General features: G+C 37.1%; 1 protein-coding gene across 1 annotated transcript; it reads right to left on the bottom strand.

Moving 5' to 3' along the window:
* Positions 1-15,857: 15,857 nt before the first annotated feature.
* Positions 15,858-18,201, bottom strand: LOC149240191 (uncharacterized). The gene is made up of 2 exons (XM_089370099.1): positions 17,502-18,201; positions 15,858-15,976 (listed from the first exon to the last, which is right to left on the bottom strand). Exons 1-2 carry the CDS (start codon positions 18,199-18,201, stop codon positions 15,858-15,860), a joined length of 819 nt encoding a protein of 272 aa, XP_089226225.1.
* Positions 18,202-21,476: the final 3,275 nt, after the last annotated feature.

Below are 21,476 nucleotides of genomic sequence, written 5' to 3'. Positions count from 1 at the left end.
GATCATATTAATAAATGACAACCACTAAACTAATGTGATAATGTATTCAGAATTTCCTTGCAAAAAAAATTAACTTCTTGTTTGCCCCTTTTTTGTAGTGAAAGTAGATTTCCTGATTGTCTCCATCATATTATGCCCCAACACTAGCTAACCAACATGACAACCCATTCACAATAAATGTCATCGACAATGATGTCAAAATGCGCAAATGAATTTGTTAGTTACCCCTTGTTGTGTATATCTCTTGCCAAAGAAGAGGAGTCTAATCTACTCTTCCTTGGCAAAGAACAATTGCCATTGTCCTTTCCACCTGCCAGAACGAACCTCGCAACCTTTAGCATCTTCATGACATCCAAACATACAACTGAATCCACCTCCTCTGATCACATTGCATTGGATAACTCGTCCTCATTCCACCATTTTGATCAACTATCAAAGCCTAGAAACCCTTGACCCTTGCAAAAAAACCTTTGCAAAGTCCTCTCCATTCACATCTGATTTGGAACGTTGCAAAAAAGTACTACTAGCGTATAATCTTCTCCCTCATGTGGTTCATTGAACTCATAACATCCTTTCAAGTGGTGAGATAAACAACCATTAGTGTGTTCACGATTTAGAATACCCTTTTCTTTCTATTACTAAATAGTCAATACTACTTCATGCCTAGTTTAGTACATATCCCCTAGTTTTACCAAATACTTATTTTAATACCTCCAAAACCTATAACCCTCTACCCAAAATCCCCACCCTTTACAACAACATTGCTTCACGAAAGGCATTTTACATTGCTTCGTAATTTTTCCTTTGTATATGAGAAAGATACTAAATGTTACTTCTCCCTTATCCAATATAATGCTCTTGATTACAAATTGAACAATGTATCATGATATTTCCTTTCTCTCTTCGTGTGAACTTGCTCAATTAGCGTCTAAATACCTTGTGAGATAAAAATCAATGCATGTATTGTATTTGGTATTGTGTCAATTATTCATTTTTAATGTCTTAATAATGTGTTAATTGCCTTCCAATGCATGGTCAGTCTCGAATTAAAATTTTGACATGGAAAATCCCAATTTTGCAATTTTGGGAATCAGAGGCACATTGCAGGGACAATGTGTATCCATCTTGGTGGATAGTGGGGCAACCCAAAATTTTATTGATGCACAATTGGTGGAGTGTAGAGGCATTCATAGATTTATATATATCCTGAACAACGTGGGCGATAGAGGATGCCCATGCTTCACCTCAGTTATCTTCTTGGTTGTTGGTTCGATATGTTGAGGATATGGTTGATGGGAAAAATGTTGAGGATATGGTTGATGGTTCGATATTGAAGTCAAAATCTTTAACCCTTTAGCCAAAGAGGTGTCTCCTCAAGTATCTCCAATAATATCCTATGAAGAGTCATAACATTTAACTTGGAATTATGGCCCACCATGATCATCTAATAATTAATTGAAATAGCACTAGACCCCAATTTAGGGACTGGGTGGATCATATTGTGAGACTATGCTAGTGGCAACCCTAAAAAAATGACTTGAAAACCCCTTGATTTTCTACCTTGATGGAATTCATATCCAAAATTTCTTGTTGGATACACAAGTCCTAGAAAACGTGACAAGGAGGATGAGAGGGAGTTGACTAGGTAGTCAAGGGACAAAACTACACAATTTCTTGAGACAGTGGGTTCCGCTGAAGGAAGGAGATTGGAGGAAATCACTTTGTAGTTTTGAATGCTAAGGGAGGTTGGAATTTCTGCACATTTCACAGTTCCAACAAGCAAGGGAAAGTCTTGAGGGTTACATATGTGAAGTGCAGAGTTCAGGAAAGTTGGATGAGGCTAGGTTGCTAAGGAAACTCCAAAATTTGGCGAAGTGTGGGATTAATGAAACTGATGTGAACAGTGATAAAACTTGACTATAATCACACACTTGAAAACTTAGAGATACAACATAGACCATCCAGAACATATAACACATACTTCTCTTAATGCAACAACCTTTGTGGCAGCTTACGATAAGTGTGACTCTGATGATAGACTTTGGGAGGATAAAGGCAACACTTGTGTAAGAGTGTGTGAAATGAGTGTGAAACACATCTATGTGGTGAGGACAACCCATTCTCATAAATATTTCCCCTTGAAGAAAAGCAAACCTCCCTTTGCATGACAAGCGATAACTCCCATGCCCAAAGATGACACATTCTATGTAAATATAAAAGCATGAACGACTCTTAAGATCGAAAAGGGGAGCTTGAGATCATAAACTTACCAATAACTGACTAAGAAACAATCGATCACAATATCCATAGTAGGTTCCGATATTTAAGTGCAGGCCAAAATTTTGGAGGGTGTTGCAGTTGCTACAATAGAGCCTTCACCTTCTTGCTAGCTTCTTTTTTAACCAGTGCCTTGAATTATACGAACTTGGATAATGTGTCATCTTTCTTCCACATGAAGAAGATCCAACACTTCCGTGAGAAGTCATCAATAAAAATGACAAAATATTTGTATATGGCAGTGGAGGTTGTCGAGAAAGGTCCATAAACATGACAGTGGATCCTTTCTAGGACTGCATGTGCTTTGTTGTCAGGATCATGGAATGTGGATTTTATGTACTTCCGCATTGTACATCCTTTGCATACTGTTGGGTTGTGTTATATTCTTTCCACGACTAGCCCACGTAGTTAACCGGGGGGTTAGAGGGAGGGAGGAGCCCGCCTTCGTTGCACCGATTGTGTAGTGGGGGGGGGGGAGTCACAGGGGGTTTGAGGCATACCTGTAACCCCACTTTATGGGGTCTGGGGCAGCACCCCAGAAAATTTTGGTTTTGGACCCTATGTTAGGATGGGTGGACCCACCTATGGTTTTGTGCATGATTTTCGCACATGTTTTTGGACGTGATGGTTTTCGGTCCATGGTATTAGACGCGATGGTTTTCGGTCCATGGTATTGGATGCTTCGGCATGTAGAAATATGTATTATAACATTGAAAGGAACATAATGAAAAAATCAAGCTGGTAGTCCATCTCATGGGCTATCAGAAACAAGGCTCCCTATGAAATGTGGTATGGCCACATTCCTTCAGTGAGGCATCTCAGGGTTTTTGGTTCCTCCTGTTATGCCTTGATACCTAAGGAACAGATAAAAAAACTTAGTGCAAGGAGTCACAAATGTATCTTCTTTGGATACTCATACCTCCAAAGAATACCATCTCTATGATAAAGTGAATAAGAAGTTTATAATATCTAGAGATGTGATCTTTCTTGAGTCTTCCAAGATTGACAATGTTGTTGAGTGGCAGCGTAATCGTTTGGATAGATTTGAACATGCAAAGTATTTTCAAGAGTTTTATAGTGAGATTCTACATCTCCTTCTCTTAGCTCTATACTTTCTATGAAGAGCCTTGAATAAATCAGGTTGAAGGAAATTCCTTCCCCTGCTTTGTCAGGAAAGAGCTAAGAGACTGCTGGCAGCAGGTAGCCAAATCTGACAAGTAGTGAGGGTACATGTAAGATACAAAGCAAGGATTAATGCAAAGGAGTGTACTGACTATATACATATCATCAAACATATTTCATCCCACTTAGGATTCCTTGCATCATGCCTGGTTAGTCATAAGATCATGTTGGTCACAACCTCCGTAGCTTAAATAAACAAATGGTAATACTCTTCATCTTCTAAGTTATGTAATAAACAAGTGAAAGGGAGCAAGACATTAAGAGGAAACACATGGAATGACTTTCAGTTCTTTCAACCATGCATGTCATTGAAGACAGAATGATTCGACAATGATAAGAAACATTTTAAGCTACACTAAGAGGTGTATTTCAAAAGATGTGCTTTGTTTTCCATACCTAGCCTCCAAAGGGTTATGCATCAGATGGATTCTTCATGCGGTACTGATATTCTCTCATACCTTCGGTTTCTCGGTCTTCTTATTTTTCTCCTTAGCTCCTTGAGAGTCATCTATCATGTCATCATTCTTCATGGCCCCTGAGAGACATAATTGTGTAGTTTCAGCGGGCAATGACTGTTGCGGGAGTAGCATCATTAATATAGTTGGTTTACACTTGGCACCACTGCACTAGGTGTTTGCTTGCTATTTTTTGCTCTTTTTCTCCTATCATCACTGTTTAGTCCTTAAGGTCATCATTGTCTTGACATCATTGTGCCCCCTAGGCATTTGTCACAGAGAATTTGAGGCCTTCACCCTCAGTTTCTATTAGGACATATTACTCCTCCTCGTCAAGTTAAAGTACATCTTCTGAGTCCTCCATTGAGTCCTCATTTTGACTCTAGTTCTACTGATTCTTCCAATTCTTCCTTTCATTCCGCATCTTCTCAATGTTATACCATCACCATGTCAAGCACCAATGCAGGTGTGGGAAACCAAGGTGGTAACCCAAGTACTAACTAGGGTAACCCCATGAGCGTAACCTTCACTAATATGGGCACTCCTACTCCATTGCCTCCTTTTATGGCTAGTTTGAGTCTCCCTAATTCAGCCAACTCATCAACGACCCCCTTCTTCATGACCCAAATTGGCCAGTTATGCCTACCAAGATTCCTTCCAACATCCCCAATTTTGAAGGTAATCCTAGAGAAGATCCCACAAATCATGTTCACTCATTCCATATGTGGTGTTCATCCAATTCTATCATATAAGACTCCATTTGTCTTCGCCTTTTCTACTGCACTCTTACTGGAGCTACTGCTAAGTGGTATGTCGATCAAACCAGATCCACTCATTCCACTTTTGTGACTCTTGCCAAAGATTTTATAGCCTATTTCAAGTTACCTTTCTGTTATGACACTAGTAACAAAATTTTCACTTCTTTTCGTCAAACTTTTTCCATTGGCCTATTTGATCATGTTCAAGAATGACATAGAAGGAGGAGCATATGTAAAGCTCCTGAATTCTAAGACTGTGTCTATATGGATTGGTACCTTAAATCTCTTTTGGCCCCCATTGCTAAAGAAGTCAATTCTCACTTCCCTTAATCTGAGGAATATTCAAACCTTTTCTATAAAGAAATAAGTTTTTTTTCTTTAGAAAACATACAGTTTGAGGTTAAAAAACTTGTAAAGGGAAAATTTAAGAACATCAAAAGCTACCAAACAAAAATCTTAAAAATTGCTTTGCATGTCCTTTTTTATTTAACAATCAAGCAAGACTTCCCTAAACCCTGGACTCAAAGCTTTATTGTACCTACTTTTAAAAGTGGGGATTGTAGAAATTAATGTGCAAATTCTAACTGCTCATGAAATTTTCTAAATCACAAGACTAGAAGCTACTCTACTGATCTGCAGAAGTAAATTCATGATCGAGAACTCATATCATCAACACGCATCAAGATTCAACACACATACACAGAGATTTATCTAAGGAAAAGCAACTTGCCCTGAGAGACAAACAGTTCCCCATCTCCTTTCCATACTTCCAACCCAAGGAGAGTACACACGATAGTTGTGAGTTGTGTCTGTGTACCTGTTGAAGGCTCGAAATTCTCTGCCTCAACATTATAAGGGAGACCACCTAGCCGGGAACTTAAAGCAGCTCATTTTTCGTTGAAATGGTGGTTCTAACTGGTTAAACTAGGTCCAGTTACCTTCTTTCTATCGCTAATGGCTTAAAGTATGCCTTTTACTTACCAATAGAGAAGAGACGTCAGATCAACGCTCTTACTGATCACACAAGAAAGTGATCCTTAAGCTGATTTGGGGCTCAGCCAAGCCACAACTAAATTTTGCCCCTTTGATAAGAGGACTTCTAGGAATGTAGAATTAAATCTAAATGCAAGCAAAATGAAAGAAATCCTAAGCCTATCTATAGCAAGTCCCGATAGTGATCTATAACAGCTCTTCGAATGGCTTCCTGAGTCCTTTGTCTATCACCTTCTGCATCTAGGGTGGAGCTAACATTATTCCTTATCTTTCTGGCTGTTGTTTGCTTGTGAAAAAAAACTGAGTTCTTGTCACCCCCTTGTAACCATAATTGTCTCGACTTGAGCCTCCATTTTGTTTCCTCTTCTCTGTTAACTCGGTATAGCTGTAAGTAGAGTTCATTTTCCTATTGTTTGTTCTCTTGGGAAAGGCCATTATCCTCTATTGGTCTTTGGATACTCTCCAGATTGTTCTTAATTTCTTTTTTTACCTTCTCTGGTTGTTGATACTTTTTTTTAGCCCATTCTTTGATGGCTTGTTTTGTTTTCCATATTTTTGTTTCCCAAATGAAACCGGGAGAGCCTTCCACGTGTTGGATCTAAGAGCTGTAAACAATTCTTGCAACTGCTGGTATATCATTCCAGAGAGAACTGTATCTGAATGGAATGGGCCCAAGTGGCCTATGATTTTCCAGCATTAGAGTTATTGGGAAGTGGTCGGAGGCAAAGCACGTTAGAATGTTAGCATATCTGATGGAGAAAGCAGAGAGAAGTGTAATATTGATGAGAATTCTGTCCAACTGCTCCATGATGTTACCAGCACCCATCCTGTGGTTGTTCCAGGTGTTGCATCGGTTTTTTGGAGGGACATCCATAAGATCATGCTCCTGCATGATATTTTCCAACTGTATTCTATATGGATCAGGCATAAAACTGCCTCCCCTTTTCTCATTGGCGTGGAGGATTAAATTAAAGTCACCTCCTAGAATAATGTTAGTGTTCTCTTTTGCGTCCAGACTATCTTTTAGATCATGCCAACAACTATCCTTATCTCTGCAGTGATTTGGCACATAGATGTTGTAGATGATAATGGCTTGCTGATCTGCTTTATTTTCCAGAGTTGTTTTGATCCAGTGTTGATTTATTGTTTCCGAAATACAGTTCCATATACCTTGATTCCAAATTGTTGTTATTCCTCTTGAGGGTCCTCTTGCCTCACTAATGCTTCCTCTATACTGTCTCTACTGCTCAATGACTTTATTCATTTCCTTGTGGTTTTGTTTTGTTTCTTGTAACATAATAATTCCTGGCGTCTCAGAAATGATAAGATCCCTTAGGGATGCTACCTTAGAGGGGTGCCCAAGTCCCCTGATGTTCCAAGATAATATTTTCATCATTGGATATGCGGTATGCGGGGAGGTGCTCGCCCCCCTTGGTCCTTGCTGATTGCTTTTTTGTCATGCTGCCCCAGGATATAAGTTTCTATGGGTGTCTGCGTTCCCATTGCTATGTCCTTTTGTGCGTTCTCATCCCTGTGCTGCTTAGCAGATTTCTTGCCTAGGCCAGGTTTCTTTGAGGGTTCACTAGAACCCCCGTGATCTTTAGATGAGCTTTTGGTGATTCTGTTGAGGGGAGGATCAAGAAGAGGCTGAGAGGAAATAGTAAGAGGCAATGAGGATTCGATAGTGTCTTAGCGTTGGCTTTCAGGGAGAGGGGGCTCATGGGGATCAGGAGGAGAGTGGGGGGATGAGGGGTCTTCCTCCTCCAAAGATTTGAAGGGGTTTGATGTAGAGGGTAATGGTTGAGTCAAGATGGGAGGGGAGAAGAAGGATGCAGCTTGGATTTCTAGGGGAGGCTTTGGTTTTGGGCCAGACTATTTGGGGTTTACTTTCTTTTTTTTGACTTGTTCCCATGTGTCTTCACTGGCTTCAACATTTTCATTCATTTCATTTTCTTTTAGTTTACTACACCTATTAGCAAAATGACCATATTCATGGCATACCTTACATTTGAACGGGATTTGTTCGTAGTCCAGCTGCTGAATATGGGTCCATTGGTCCACTTTGATCTTGATTGCTTCCGGAAGGCCCTTTCCTACGTTGGATGCATTGTTTATCTCAGATACATTGAGATTGGTTAAATTCAGCTTATCGGGTTCATGAGGGTAGGAGAGGGAGGCGAAATAGAGATGGGAAGCTTAACAATCATCCAGAAGGAAAATATATGTCTGCATGTAAAGGTAAAGGGAATGCTAGGGGGGTAATTTGATTCAAACAAAGGGTGAATTATGCTTCCCTGAATGGACATCATGAGACTGTGTTTAAGATTCACCATTCCGAAGCTGTGTGAAGACTAGAGTGTAAGCACAAGAGAGAAGATAAACATATTGTGGGTTGTGAAGAGGGCCAAGAAGGCCCTTTCTGGTTCTTCCTCTTTTATATTGGAGACACAAGATTTAAGAGTGTTTATAAGATAGCAATAAAGATGAGATGGATTTTCAAGCATATGCTGGCAGGGGTGTTGTTGGACTATCACAGTGGAAGAAATGATCTAATGGATAAAATGAATGTCTACTGAAAAAGAAAATTTCAATGTTGAGGTGCAACTTGGGAGGGGTAGCTGATGGTTCCCTAAGCTAGGTCAAGTGCTTGCAATGGATTAAAGATCAACTTCTACTGCAAAGTCTCATGAGGAATATGATTATGCAATAACTGCACCTAAAAAAATGGAAGTCAAAGTCTAGGACTCATTATAAAGAAGCGGTTCAATCAATAACCACTAATTTTTGAATGGGATCTAAAATTTGACTTTCTCAAAATTTAATGAAGTTGGAACCACTCTGAAACAACTCGAAACAATTAAGAAAGGGATTTTGAGAACACCTGCCACGTTATGTTTCCAAGATAACATTTCACATGCCACTGCCACCATTGCCATCTTTCTTGGTCCAAGTAAAGGGCTCCCACACGTAGTTTAGTTTGATAATCGCAGATATCATTCAGGGTGAAATATTGTTCTATTTGTGCTACCCATACTGCCCGATTGGAGCCATCAAATTTATACATGTCCAACTTGGGTGGCCGAGGGTGGGAATGTTGGTGATTTCCATGGAAGTGAATATGGTGGCTATATTCTCCTTCGAGGTGTTCATCAATACTATGCACCTCCTGATGATACCCTGTCATGCTCTTGGTGACTAGTTGAAGCGATTTTGAAATTTCTTCCAGTGGTTCCTTGAACGAATCCAACCTTGATTCAAGGTACTTGATCTTCTAATTGGCCATGACTTGATCTCTGGTTTCTACCATACACAAATCTTGGTAACTTGAAGTCACTCCGAAAAAATTTGGGACCGCGTGAAAAATGAGGCTGACTAGTGAATGGAACCACTGTGATCAGCTCCTTGTCCTAAATCTTATGGGCTAAGTCTCTTGTAAGCATCCTGGGGAGCACCTAGATCTGAATTGTATTGCTACGGTAGAACCTCAACTGGTGGATCTGATCTGGCATATAAGATAATGGGCGATCTTCAGAGAGCTGAGGGAACTATGGTCACAAAGGATTGTCAGGTGCTATAGATCGCAATATACATAAGGTTCCAGCAATAATACTCGGCCCAATATTTCAGGGAATTAACTAAGGAGGATCAACTGTACCCTTAGCCATACTACCTAAATACGTTATCGTACGCACAAGTAATCTCCTCGAGTATTGTTCTCAATGTACTGTAGCAGCAAGACAACTGATGGCTTATCTAAGGCCAGGTCTCAATTGAGCCTAGGGGGCTTTCAATATACCGAGAGGGTACGTGGAAGTGTAGTCCATGCGTGGTTCTATCTAATGTAGTACTACTCGAAGAGGTACCCACAGGGGTTACAAGGGAGTCCAACAAGTGTGGCCACCGCTTGTATTTCCTGCGTGCATGCCTCCCCAAATCCACATGTTTATGTGCTCAACGACAGATCCCGTGGTTTAAAGATGCCAGAACACGTCTCTGGCCTATTTTTTTTTTTTTTTCAAAAATGGAGGTACCATGAACCTAGAAAGTGCTCTGATTCCGCTTGCTATGCTCTTGACCTGCGAGAAATTCCAGAATACCAAATATGCAAAGAAATACAACCCAGAACACATAATAAAATGAGAAATATAGCAAGTATTTTATTATTCAGAGATAAAAGCAATGTTCACTTGCCTCTTCGAGGGGGCAACCTCCAACGGAGCATAGCTCGATTACAAAATAAGACTCGGTGATCTTTCCCTTATAACTATGACTATTTATAGCTAAATGACATTCAACAACCTAACGACTAGTGGTCCTTTGCATAACATGGGTTAACCACTTTATTTATTAATTATGGCCTATTTGCAACTAACTGTGGTCCCTTTCTTAAATGAGGGTTAACCACTTACAATTATTAATACGGGCTTTATTGACTCTTTAACTAACTATGACTATGACTCGACCCTATTGGGTTTATTACATAAATAAAGGGGTTAGGGTTGGACCCTAACACGTAGGGTCAGATCATTAACTAATATGTATAGAGTTATACATAAAATCCACCCCTAAGAATCATCCTTTCATATTTGAAAGTATTTTTCTCGAAAACCCTGTGACATCCCCAACCATGGTTCTCTCGTAAAAGACATTGTATACATGTTTACAAAAATTAAATATTAGAAAGGGATCTGAGTAAAGGACATAGATTAAAGAGCTGAGAGGGGGTTGCTTTCTTGGGATGTCAATGGGTTTCTTGTGCAGAAATCTAAATTATTTTTGGTACAATCATTAAACAGATAGCTGGTGAGCCTTAATGGACTAGCCAAGAAATTAATTTGGGTTGGAAGGAAGTAGGCAAACCATGTTTCCTTGAGAAACATTTAAAAGGAAAGAAGAACTAAATTAATGAAGTTGTTTATGCTAGTAGCAATGAAAAAAATCAATCCCAACACAGAAGAGAAGATAACAGATAAATGAGAGGGGTTCAATCTCATTTTTTAGATACACCCTCTCTCATTCAATCAGGAAGAGACAGAATTATCCACTCACTCGTTCAACATATAAGATTCAAAATTGATCAAGAAGAGGGAGGAATGGCAATAAACTATGTTTTTGGTTTCAAATATTGGTGAACAGGTGGTTTTCCTTGGTGAGGAACAATGCCTCTCGAGTCCCTGTAAAGCCATAGGATGGAGATGACTTTCTCTGGATTCCCTTAGTGGTGTAGATGGAGGATTGTGTCCTTCAATTCCTAGATGGAGAGACTCTCAAAACTTCCTGCTATTGATTTACATTGGGCTCTGGATTCCCTTAAGTGAGTGGAACCACTATGTTTTGTTTAAGGGTGGATATTTACTCTCAAGATTCCCTTGGTATGTTTTGAGTGAAGGTATTGGGCATTTCAAATCCCTGTGTTTCTATTTGATTGTTGAGTGGCTGGTGGGTGTAGGAGGGAGGTCCTCTAGAGTCCATGTTTCAACTAAAAGTTGGTGTTTTATCCTTGAACCAAGCCCCTCATTCTCTAAAATCTGGCTCAAGGATGATAGTTGCAAGTGACCTTAGCTATAATTGGCTAAGGTTGGGTGGAGAGTCCTCATCCCAAACTCAATTTCCCAAAGCATCATGAGATAAGTTCTCTTATGCATTGCAATGCCATTAATCATGTGTTACACTCTTGGATTGAAATCGCATGTATATGAGAAATGAATATGTATTGTGTTCTAGACTGAATGGTACTCATGATTGTGCTGAACATGGTATACTTCTTCTCTAATTTAAACTATTATACCTTTGAAATATGTGATAGTACCATTTCTAAACATGACTAATTAACCTGCTAAGAAAAAGGTTAAGAACTGGAAATAGTACCTATACAACTGAACCAGATTATCACATAATAAACAATAAAATGGTGCACAGAGTAAAGGCATATAAATTTCCCATAAGAACCAAATTGTACCATCATAATATTTAGTATACGAATCCTTTTATTACAGAATAACAGTTACATCGAAGACAAATTTTTGACATGGTCTTTGCATACATATAAATGGATGTACATGCGTTTATGAGGCATGAGTTGATGCCAAGGATGTCATCCTCTTTAAAACATATTAAATGTCGACGTTAGATTAGAGGCTGTTGTAGCCTTGCATTTTCAATAGTCATGGAGGTCTTCGCCAAGCTTCATAGTTCTTCCAGTTATGGAATTACAACCCTGAGGGTATGCCTTCGCCCATAGATCATTGAGGAGTGTTGATCTCCTCAAGCCCCTTTTCGTATTTTACAACTTCAGTGGGCTTTGGAAGATAAGTTTGATCGTAAGCTCAGGAGGGGTAGAACTAGTAAGGGATAACGACCCATAGAGGCCATGAAAAAATGTTGTTGTGGATGTCCTAGATTGCAGAACCTATGAAACAAATGAAAAAATGAACCCATGCTTAAAGGGGCAGGTTGGCGCAGAGAATTGCAACAAAGTGGACCAACATATAAATTAATTAGACATGTTGATTCCCTTGGTAGGAGGAAAGACCTAGACATGGAGGATTCTAATTAGCACGTTCATATCACACCTTATTATGATTGGGAAAGGGAAGGGTGACTTTATCAAAATAGGCACCCTAGACCATCCCTCATGGACCAATCAATGGCAGGGTGGGTGAAGATAAGGCCCACAACCCACATGTTGCGACACCCCTCCCTTGTGACATCACCGGGAAGGGAAGTGGGGGTGGAACAATTCTCTTGATCCATTGGATCTGATAGAGGAGATGAGGGCTGCTCAATGTGGGGGGTAGAGCCATGAGCTTGAACCTTGATTGCACTGATCCCTGCTAGAATTATTGGTCGTTCAAGTTGCATCGACACAACACATGGAACAAGGCATCGATGAACAAGAACCGTCAAATTAGCGGGGAGATAGTTGGTAGTGAATAGTGACGTGATGTGAAAAGTGATGTGACAATCATAAATATTATTTATATTTTGATAAATAAATGTTTAGATAAATACACACACACACACACACACATTTTCCTATGCAAAAATAAAGTAATGAATACTATCAAACCAATATCCCACTCCTCTAGTTGAACCAGAGGGGTTGGATTTTCAGTAACAACCCATTACACTAGAGAAAAGGGTAGGATGGGGTTGCATAAGTGGTATTGGAACATCCAGGTTCAACACTTGGACTGGATCATTATGAGCAAGTGATGATTTTTAGAAATTACCTAAGCGAGATGTTAGGTGTTAAAAGATAGTCTAAATAAATTAATAACATACCTAAATGGGAATTATTCACTACGTGACATGTTGGAACAATAAAATTTTTAGCAATCAACATGACTAAACATATTTGTAGTTGTAATAAATTATGAATTTGGCTGGCCTGCAAACTTTAGATGGTAAATTGGTATAGTTATGTGCTAATATGGTTATTTTGTTGTAGGTATATTGTTATGGAAACTCTATAAGGGTAGGAACCTATATATAATTGGTTATTTATTTTAATGATTATGCACTAACAACTTAAATTACTTGAATTGTAATTGATGCATGTGAGATATTGAACATCACGAGTATGTTAATTTGATTCCCTTGTTACAGCAGGGATTACCATGGAAACTCCATGAGCATCAAATTCATGGCCATAACTATGTATTTATTTAAATATTTTCATTGTCTAATAGTGTGTATGATTGAAAACACATCATAAGTAGCATAAGACAAAGCCAAATTAGAAATGAGGACTGGAATGGTCCAGTATAGTTCTTAGTAGTCTCATTATGGAAGTGAAGAGGTCAGGGTCAATGAAGAGGAAATATCAGTTAACCAAGGGGCAGAGATTCACTCTTTAGATTGGATGGATACCTTAAGAAGCCTAAGGGCTAAAGTTAGAAGCTTCAAGGAAGATAATAAGAGTCTAGTGAGAGCTGAAGAGAAGTAATCTAAGATAAATGCAGTCATTAAGAAAAGTCTTTTAGATTTGCAGAGGTAGAGGAAATCCGAGATGAGGGTCAGTTATAGAGATAGAAGGAGCCCTCAGAGATGAGAGGAGTATACCAATGAGGCAGATGGTGGAAGTTCTAGGAAAAGGATTAAGCCTGAAAGCTAGGACACCTTGAAGGGAGATGCACCAATTAGCACCCCAAGAGGAGGAGCCAACATTGATGTGCATCATGCTAAAAAAGCATCTAGTTCTACTACTAGGAGGAACTATCATTGTTCTAATCATCACCATCATCATCATCATCCAGGAAGAAAGGAAAATGATTACACACCTAAGGAGTTTAAGAAAGCCAAGCCACTCACATTTGATGGGGATATGACGAAGGTAGAGGATGAAAAATCTTGGTTGTTGGGCATGAAGAAGTTTTTTAGAATACATAACTATTCTAAAAATATGAAAGCTAGAGTTGCCACCTACAACTTGAAGGGAAAAACAAATATATGGTGGGAAGATCTGAAGAATGTTAGAGTGATTGTTGAGAGGGAGTTGACTTGGGCAAAATTTGAAAAGTTATTCACAAAGCAATATCTTTCTGAACACTATTATGATGGAAATGAAAAGGAGTTCTATGAACTCAAGATGGGGCCATTATTAGATGAGGAATACATCACGAATATGACTATTGAGGTATGTACCATATCTCAATCATGAGAAAGAAAATATTCAAAGGTTCATTAGTGGCTTTCATGTGGCATTCAAAGATAAAATTAAGTTTCCGGAACCACTAAATTTGAACGATGCCATAAAAACGCCGAAGCACTATTATGAGCAAGAAAAATGTAGGCCAGAGATCGAGGGAAAATGGTAGGAAAAGGACAATTCCATAAATAAGAGAAATTAGCCCAAGAAAAACTCAAAAGATAGGGAAGGTAAGCAACCAACACCTGTAAACCAATTTCAACAAAAAATATAACGTTGTTGTTAAGGAAAATGTGCAACAACTAGCACTAGAGTAGACCAAGTTTGAGGGATGAGAGCCACTAAAATGTTGGATTTCTGGTGAACATCATAGAAGAAGGGATTATCCACATCAAAAAAATGTTGGCCCAAAGATCTATAGTGCTCAAGAAGCTTGGACAATAGGTGATATAGCTCAGAACATGCCGAGAGTTTATGTAGTAGTGGACAACTACCAAGCAGACCAGTAGACATCCATTATTAAGAGGGAAGGTAAGTTGCATGACCAAGTTATTTCCATTTTAGTTGATCTAGGTTCTAGTTATAGTTATGTCAACCTAAATATTATTGGTATATGAAATCTACTTAGGGAATTGAATGAAGATCCATGGTTGGTTCAGTTAGTAACTAGAACAAAAAGGAAAATTTGTCATTGGGTAAGGTCGTGTGTATTTGAGCCTAGTGGCATGCCTATGAAATCTCACTTGAATATATTTCCATTGGTTGCATATGGCGTACTATTGGGCACAGATTGATTACCCCCATGCCCAAAGATGACACATTCTATGTAAAGATAAAAGAATAACATAGGTTTGATCTAAATTGGTCATTGTATTAAATATAAAGTTTTGTCTTAAAATATTTTTGTCTCAAAATGCTTTTGTCTTAAATATAAAGTTTTGTCTTAAACTAATTTTGTCTTAAATTGCTTTTGTCTTAAAATAATTTTGTCTTAAATTGTTTTTGTATTAAAATAATTTTGTCTTAAACTATTTTTGTCTTTAAATTTTTGTCTCAAACTACTTTTGTCTTAAATATAAAGTTTTGTCTCAAAATATTTTCGTCTTAAACTATTTTTGTCTTAAATATAAAGTTTTGTCTTAAAATATTTTTGTCTCAAACTACTTTTGTCTTAAAATATTTTTGTCTTAAACTATTTTTGTCTTAAACATAACGTTTTGTCTTAAAATATTTTTGTCTCAACCTATTTTTGTCTTAAACCTTATATTTGAGACAAATCAATTAATATTAATTTTTAATGTAAAATAAAAGATCCACACACAGCTCAAGCATGCGGCACTTCAATCAACAAAAGACTTTTTTTGAGACAAAAGACTTTTTTTGAGACAAAAGATTTGTTTTGTCTCAAAAGTGCCCTTGGTGTAGTAGTGAAGGTTCAACAACATTCATCATACTAGTTATAAAAGCATTTTCCCTATATCTTGCAGGTAATTGAGATTTCCTACCTAATCTCCTGAGCGGTGGAGTAGCTTCAAACCTTGTCTAATCATCATTTTCTTTTCCTTCCTGCTGATGTTGCTTCTGTTGTTGCTGGTGTATCTGTTGTTGCTCATATTCTACCTTTGTCTGCTGATCCTGATTGTTTCCTATTTCTTCGCTTTCTTCCACAAAGAATGGAATATCCCATTAATCATTGCGCTTATCAAATTCTTCATGATATTTCTCATGGAATATGACATCTCTACTAACAAAAATCTTGTGAGTAGAGGGATTAAATAATATATAAGCTTTATATTGTGAACAATACCCTATAAAGGTACATCTGATGGATTTTGAATCTAGTTTTCTTATGTCTTCCTTTGGAATATGGGTAAATGATTTATACCCAAACACTCTTAAATGTTTTACTACAGGCTTAAATCCATATAATGCTTCATAAGGAGTTTTAAACTCAAGACTCTTTGCAGGACTCCTATTTTCAAATAAACTACAGTATTCAATGCTTCAACCCAAAAACCATTCGAAAGATCCTTACCTTTCAACATGCTCCTAGCGCATTCCACCAATGTTTTGTTCTTTCTTTCTGTTACTCCATTCTGCTGAGGAGTATGGGGTACTGTGAATTGTTGTAATATCCAATGGTCTTTACAATAATTGGTAATCTCATCCTTCCTGTATTCTCCCCCTTAATCAGAGTGGAGGATTTTTATATGCTTCCATGTTTTCTTTTCAGTCATGTTTCTGAACTGCTTAAAGTATTCAAATGTGTGACTCTTCTTACTCAAAAATTATACCCAAGAAAACTGTGTGCAGTCATCAATAAACAATCAAAAATACAGTGCACCTCCTAATGACTTTGTTTGCATGGGTCCAAAAAGATCTGTGTGCACTAATTCAAGTATGTCTCTCTGCTTCTTCTCTACTCGAACAGGGAATTCCTCTCTATGAATCTTTCCTAATGTACAGGCATCACAATCATTATGCACTTGTTTTAACATAGGAAGATCTCTTATCATTTCCTTTTTCTAAAGTAACAACAAATCATTGTAGTTGATATGACCAAATATCTGGTGCCACGGCTCTTCTGTAGTCAAACTCGCTACTGTCAAGGCTCGAACTGGTGCTAGTCTTACATCCAATTTGTACAGACCTCCTATTCGAATTCATGTAGAAATAGTCTTCATGCCATCTAACAGATCTTTAATATAACAGTTAGATTTAAAAAATTCAACTTTAAGATCTTGATCTGTAATCATGGATACAAAAATCAAGTTCTTTGTTACACCGGGCACATACATGACATTATGAATATGTCTTACAGTACCATTAGGTAAAATGACATAAATGTTTCCACAGCCTTTGATCTGATGACTTCTATCATCACCTAGGTAAATTTGTGCTCCATCGTTGATTTATTTAAAGTCTTCGAACCATTTCTTGTTCCCTGTCATATGTGTTGATGCTCCTGAATCTACATACCAGATGTTTGCATCAATATTATGATCAAATTTTGCATGAACAATCTGAAATTTTGCACATTATTATCATTCGCGAGATGACTTGCATGTCGTTTTTTCTTCTGTTGTTGTTCATGATATATCTTCTTCCTACATTCCTTAGCTATATGACCAAGTTTTCCACAATAAAAATATTTAATTACAGAGTTGTTTCTTTTCGGATGCATACCTTGAGTCTGATTTGGTCTTTTCTGTGAGTTACCTCCGTTTTGCTGTTGCAGATTTCCTTTTCCTCTGAAGAAGTTCTTTTTCGCCATCAACACAAGATCGACACTCTGGGGCTTCAAAGTTGATATTCTTTCTTCTTCTTGCATCAATATTCCTGTCAGTTCTTCAAACTTCCGGATCTTCTCTCTTGCATTTATCCTAGTGACAAACATTTGGTAGTCATTGGCCACACCATTCATGGTAATTATTACTAGATCTGTATCTGCAACTGTATCACCAATGTCTACCAATTTGTTCTTCAGATCTTTGATCCTCACTATGAAGGCAACAACTGTTTCATTCTCCTCCATCTTTAGGGATAAGATCTTGCTCTTCAGAAACATAAGACGATTTGTATTCCTGATCTCATACAAATCATTCAAAATTCCCCAGATTTCGCTTGTTGATTTACATTTTTTGATATGTGGTATGATGCAGTCTTTCACTAACATCTTCAGCAACGTCCTTACTTTACCTTCTCGCTTCTCCCAATCTGGGACTGATGCTGATATGGCTGCTAGCTTCTTCTTACCCCCATTTGCAATCATCCAGGCACTCTGCACTTCTAGCAAAGTCTGCATCATGAATTTCCAATTTGCATAATTGGAGCCATTGAGCCTGTTATGCTCATTCAGGTATGCTTCAATCATTTGATTATTCATCTTGGCGATTAAAAAATTTAACAGGTAAAAAAAAATATGTGTTAGATTTACCCCAGATCTATATGAAAAGTGATAAATGATTTCCAATACTGTTTGATCCCACAGTGCACACACAACCACTGTGGCTTCCTTCACGGCCTCTACCACGACCTCCACCACAACCTCCTATCGGCAGATGTCGGCCTCCATGCAACCCCTTCTCTTAGCCACCACCGCCAAGACGTGGCCCCTTATTTTTGTTTGCACAGTCAGCATGAGTTAGCACCATGGATCCAAGAAGGTATTCATTACTATCCAGGATTATCCAGCGATAGTTGTCCAAAATGAAATGAAGGGAAGGTCACAATGGAATCGGCGTGATTTTCCCTCAATCGCATGTGACGATTTCACCTCGGTCGTGCCTTTCAAATCCTCCACTCAGCGTACAGGTTCCTCTGTCCTGTAGCTATGATACCATGTTAAAAAGTGATGTTGGAATTAATAAAAAAGAACCCACTGGTCAGCTCTACGAAAGAGAGTCTGAACCAGGAGAGTCTGGCTCTGCAGAACACTCTACATTGTCGATGTACATCACACATCATATAACAATCATATATTTAGGGAAGTTAGAACCATAATCTAAGAAATAAAAACTAATTCCTATCCTAAGGTCTTGTGAACCAACTCAATATTCTAAGATATTCTCCATTATCTCTAACAATTTATTATAAGTATTTTACATGGATATATTTAGGGTATAAATAATTCAATAAAAAATTTTCTTATAATTTTTAAAGTCTAAGTCAGATAGTTGATGAGTTTTTAATCTCTAGATTAAAAGAATAGTTAGTGAGTTTTTGAAGTTTTATCTATTGTGAAAGCTCATTAATATAAGATTTACATTGATTAAAATTTTGTGTAGATTTTTATAAAACCTTAAATTCTAGATTTTGTAATAAATAAAATTTATTTTCTTTTGAATTAATTTTTTTCAAATTTAAATATAAAAATATAAATTTGCAATAATCAAATTATATAAAAATGTATTGATATAAGCTATATTTTATTTTATCATTGGATATAATTAAAATTCATGAATACACTATGTTTTTATGGGTATTTAAATTTTCTTATAATAAATATATAAAAAAATTAAAATAAATATTTAGGACTCGTACCAATAAATAGGGATTAATGGAATAACAATTGTGAGATAATTTTAACGTTTAATCTAAGTAAACTTATACCAGGTTTTCTTAATGTTAGACATGATTCATAATTCAAGTGTTAATACATTATTAGTGTTAATTGGAGATTTGATAACATAATTTTCTAGTTCCATTACTTTGAAAGCTTATGGTTTAGGTTTTTTTATTATTGAAGTTTAAATTGGAAATTACATGAGAAGAAACATGAACACCATCATCACCTCGAAGAGGACAATCATAACAAGGCCTTGGAGGAGATGTCAGGGGGATCAAAACATAACCTTAAAGGAGACACCATATGAGACACCATAGGTTTAATATTTGGGTTTATAATATTGGGTTCCATACATCGAATAATTATTAATGTGATTCATATACACCTATCGGTGTACATCAATCACATTTACAAATGTGGTTGTCATAGTAAAGTTTATAAGTAAGTTTTAAGGCTTATATTTAATGAGACTTAAGAATTATATTTAATAAGTTTTATAGTTTGTATTTGATAAGGTTTAAGGTTTCATTAATATGTAGGTTTTCTTAATATTTATCCTTTAATATAAAATTTATAACCTTTTTCAATAGTACAAACATATTCAACTATGGTCAAACTAGATTAACTATGGTAAGCCATAGTGAATAATTGCATGTGATCAGAAAAAAATTCATGTCAAGTTGTGGTGAACAAAAAAATAACATTGCAATATGAAAACCAAAAAATAAACACTGCAAAGTGACAAAGAAAACACCAACATTGCAATCTGGAAAACAAAAAATCAACATTTCAATATGACGAACCAAAATCAACATCAAAAAATGATGAAAAAGAAATGGTGTGACACTATGATGAACAAATAACAATGTCACAACATGAAGACATAGTAAAACATAGTTAACATTTACAATCAATATTTAAATTTCCAACCATACTCAACTATGGTACAACTTAGTCAACCCCGTCTTAACATTTTTTTATAGGGTAAACATCCATGGGGGATTTGAACCTTGAATCTCTCAATTTAAACATTAATACTTCATAACCTAGTAATCACTAATTGGCATGCCCCCTATGGGCTCTTCTGTTAACATTATTTAACATAAATCATCCTTGTAATATGATGAACAAAAATCGATGTTGCAATGAGATGAGAAGAAAAATTGCATCATAATGTTATAGAAAAATATTTACATCGTAATATGGAAAACAAAAAATCAACATAAATTGACAAAAAAAATCAAACCATGGTTTATCATAATCGACCAAATCGTGGTTGACTAAGCTTGAGCATAATTAATCGTAATCATCCATGTCAATATTAGTCAAGAACATTAACAAACCATGCAATCATAGTCAACTATGGTCAATCTTAGCCAACCATTAGTAAGTATGATCATCTTCAAGCAACCATAGTCACCATAGAGCCAACCATGCTCAACAATAATCAACCATTGGCAATCTTATTTGACCATGAGAAAGCATGGTTGCCTTCAATCAACCATACTCAACTATTTTCAACCACAATCAATGTGGTAAACCATAGTCAATTATGGTCACCATGGTTAGCTATGGTTAGCTATGGTTACCCATAGTTAACTATGGTATCCCATCAACCATATATGGATTTGGAAGCCATGTTTGACCATAGTCAATTATGGTCAGTCATGGTCAACCAAGTCAACTTTAGTTAATAATAGTTAACAATCGTTAATGATTATCAATGATGTTCAACCATGATCAACCATGGTCATCTCTGGTAAAACATAATAAAACTTGGAAAAATATTTTCAACCAATGTTCAATGATTCTCACCATGGCAAACCATAGTCAACCATAGTTAGAATCGGTAAAGATGCTCATTAAAGGTTAGCATGGTTGAATAGGATCAACCATGGCCATCCATTCTTAACATGGAAAACCATAATCTATGATAGAATACTATAGTTAATTATGTTAAAATTGGCAAAAAAATGTTCACCCATGGTTAGCCATGGTTAGCCATGTCCAACCATAGTCACCCTTGGAAAACAAGGTTAACCATCATCAAACATGAGGAACCATGGTCAACCATGGTTAATCATAATCTATCA

The sequence above is a fragment of the Pinus tabuliformis genome, chromosome 8 (assembly GCF_031772625.1).
Source record: "Pinus tabuliformis cultivar Carrire ecotype Pingquan chromosome 8, CPIR1, whole genome shotgun sequence".
Taxonomy (NCBI): Eukaryota; Viridiplantae; Streptophyta; class Pinopsida; order Pinales; family Pinaceae; genus Pinus; species Pinus tabuliformis.
This window is presented reverse-complemented; position numbering and strand designations above follow the sequence as displayed.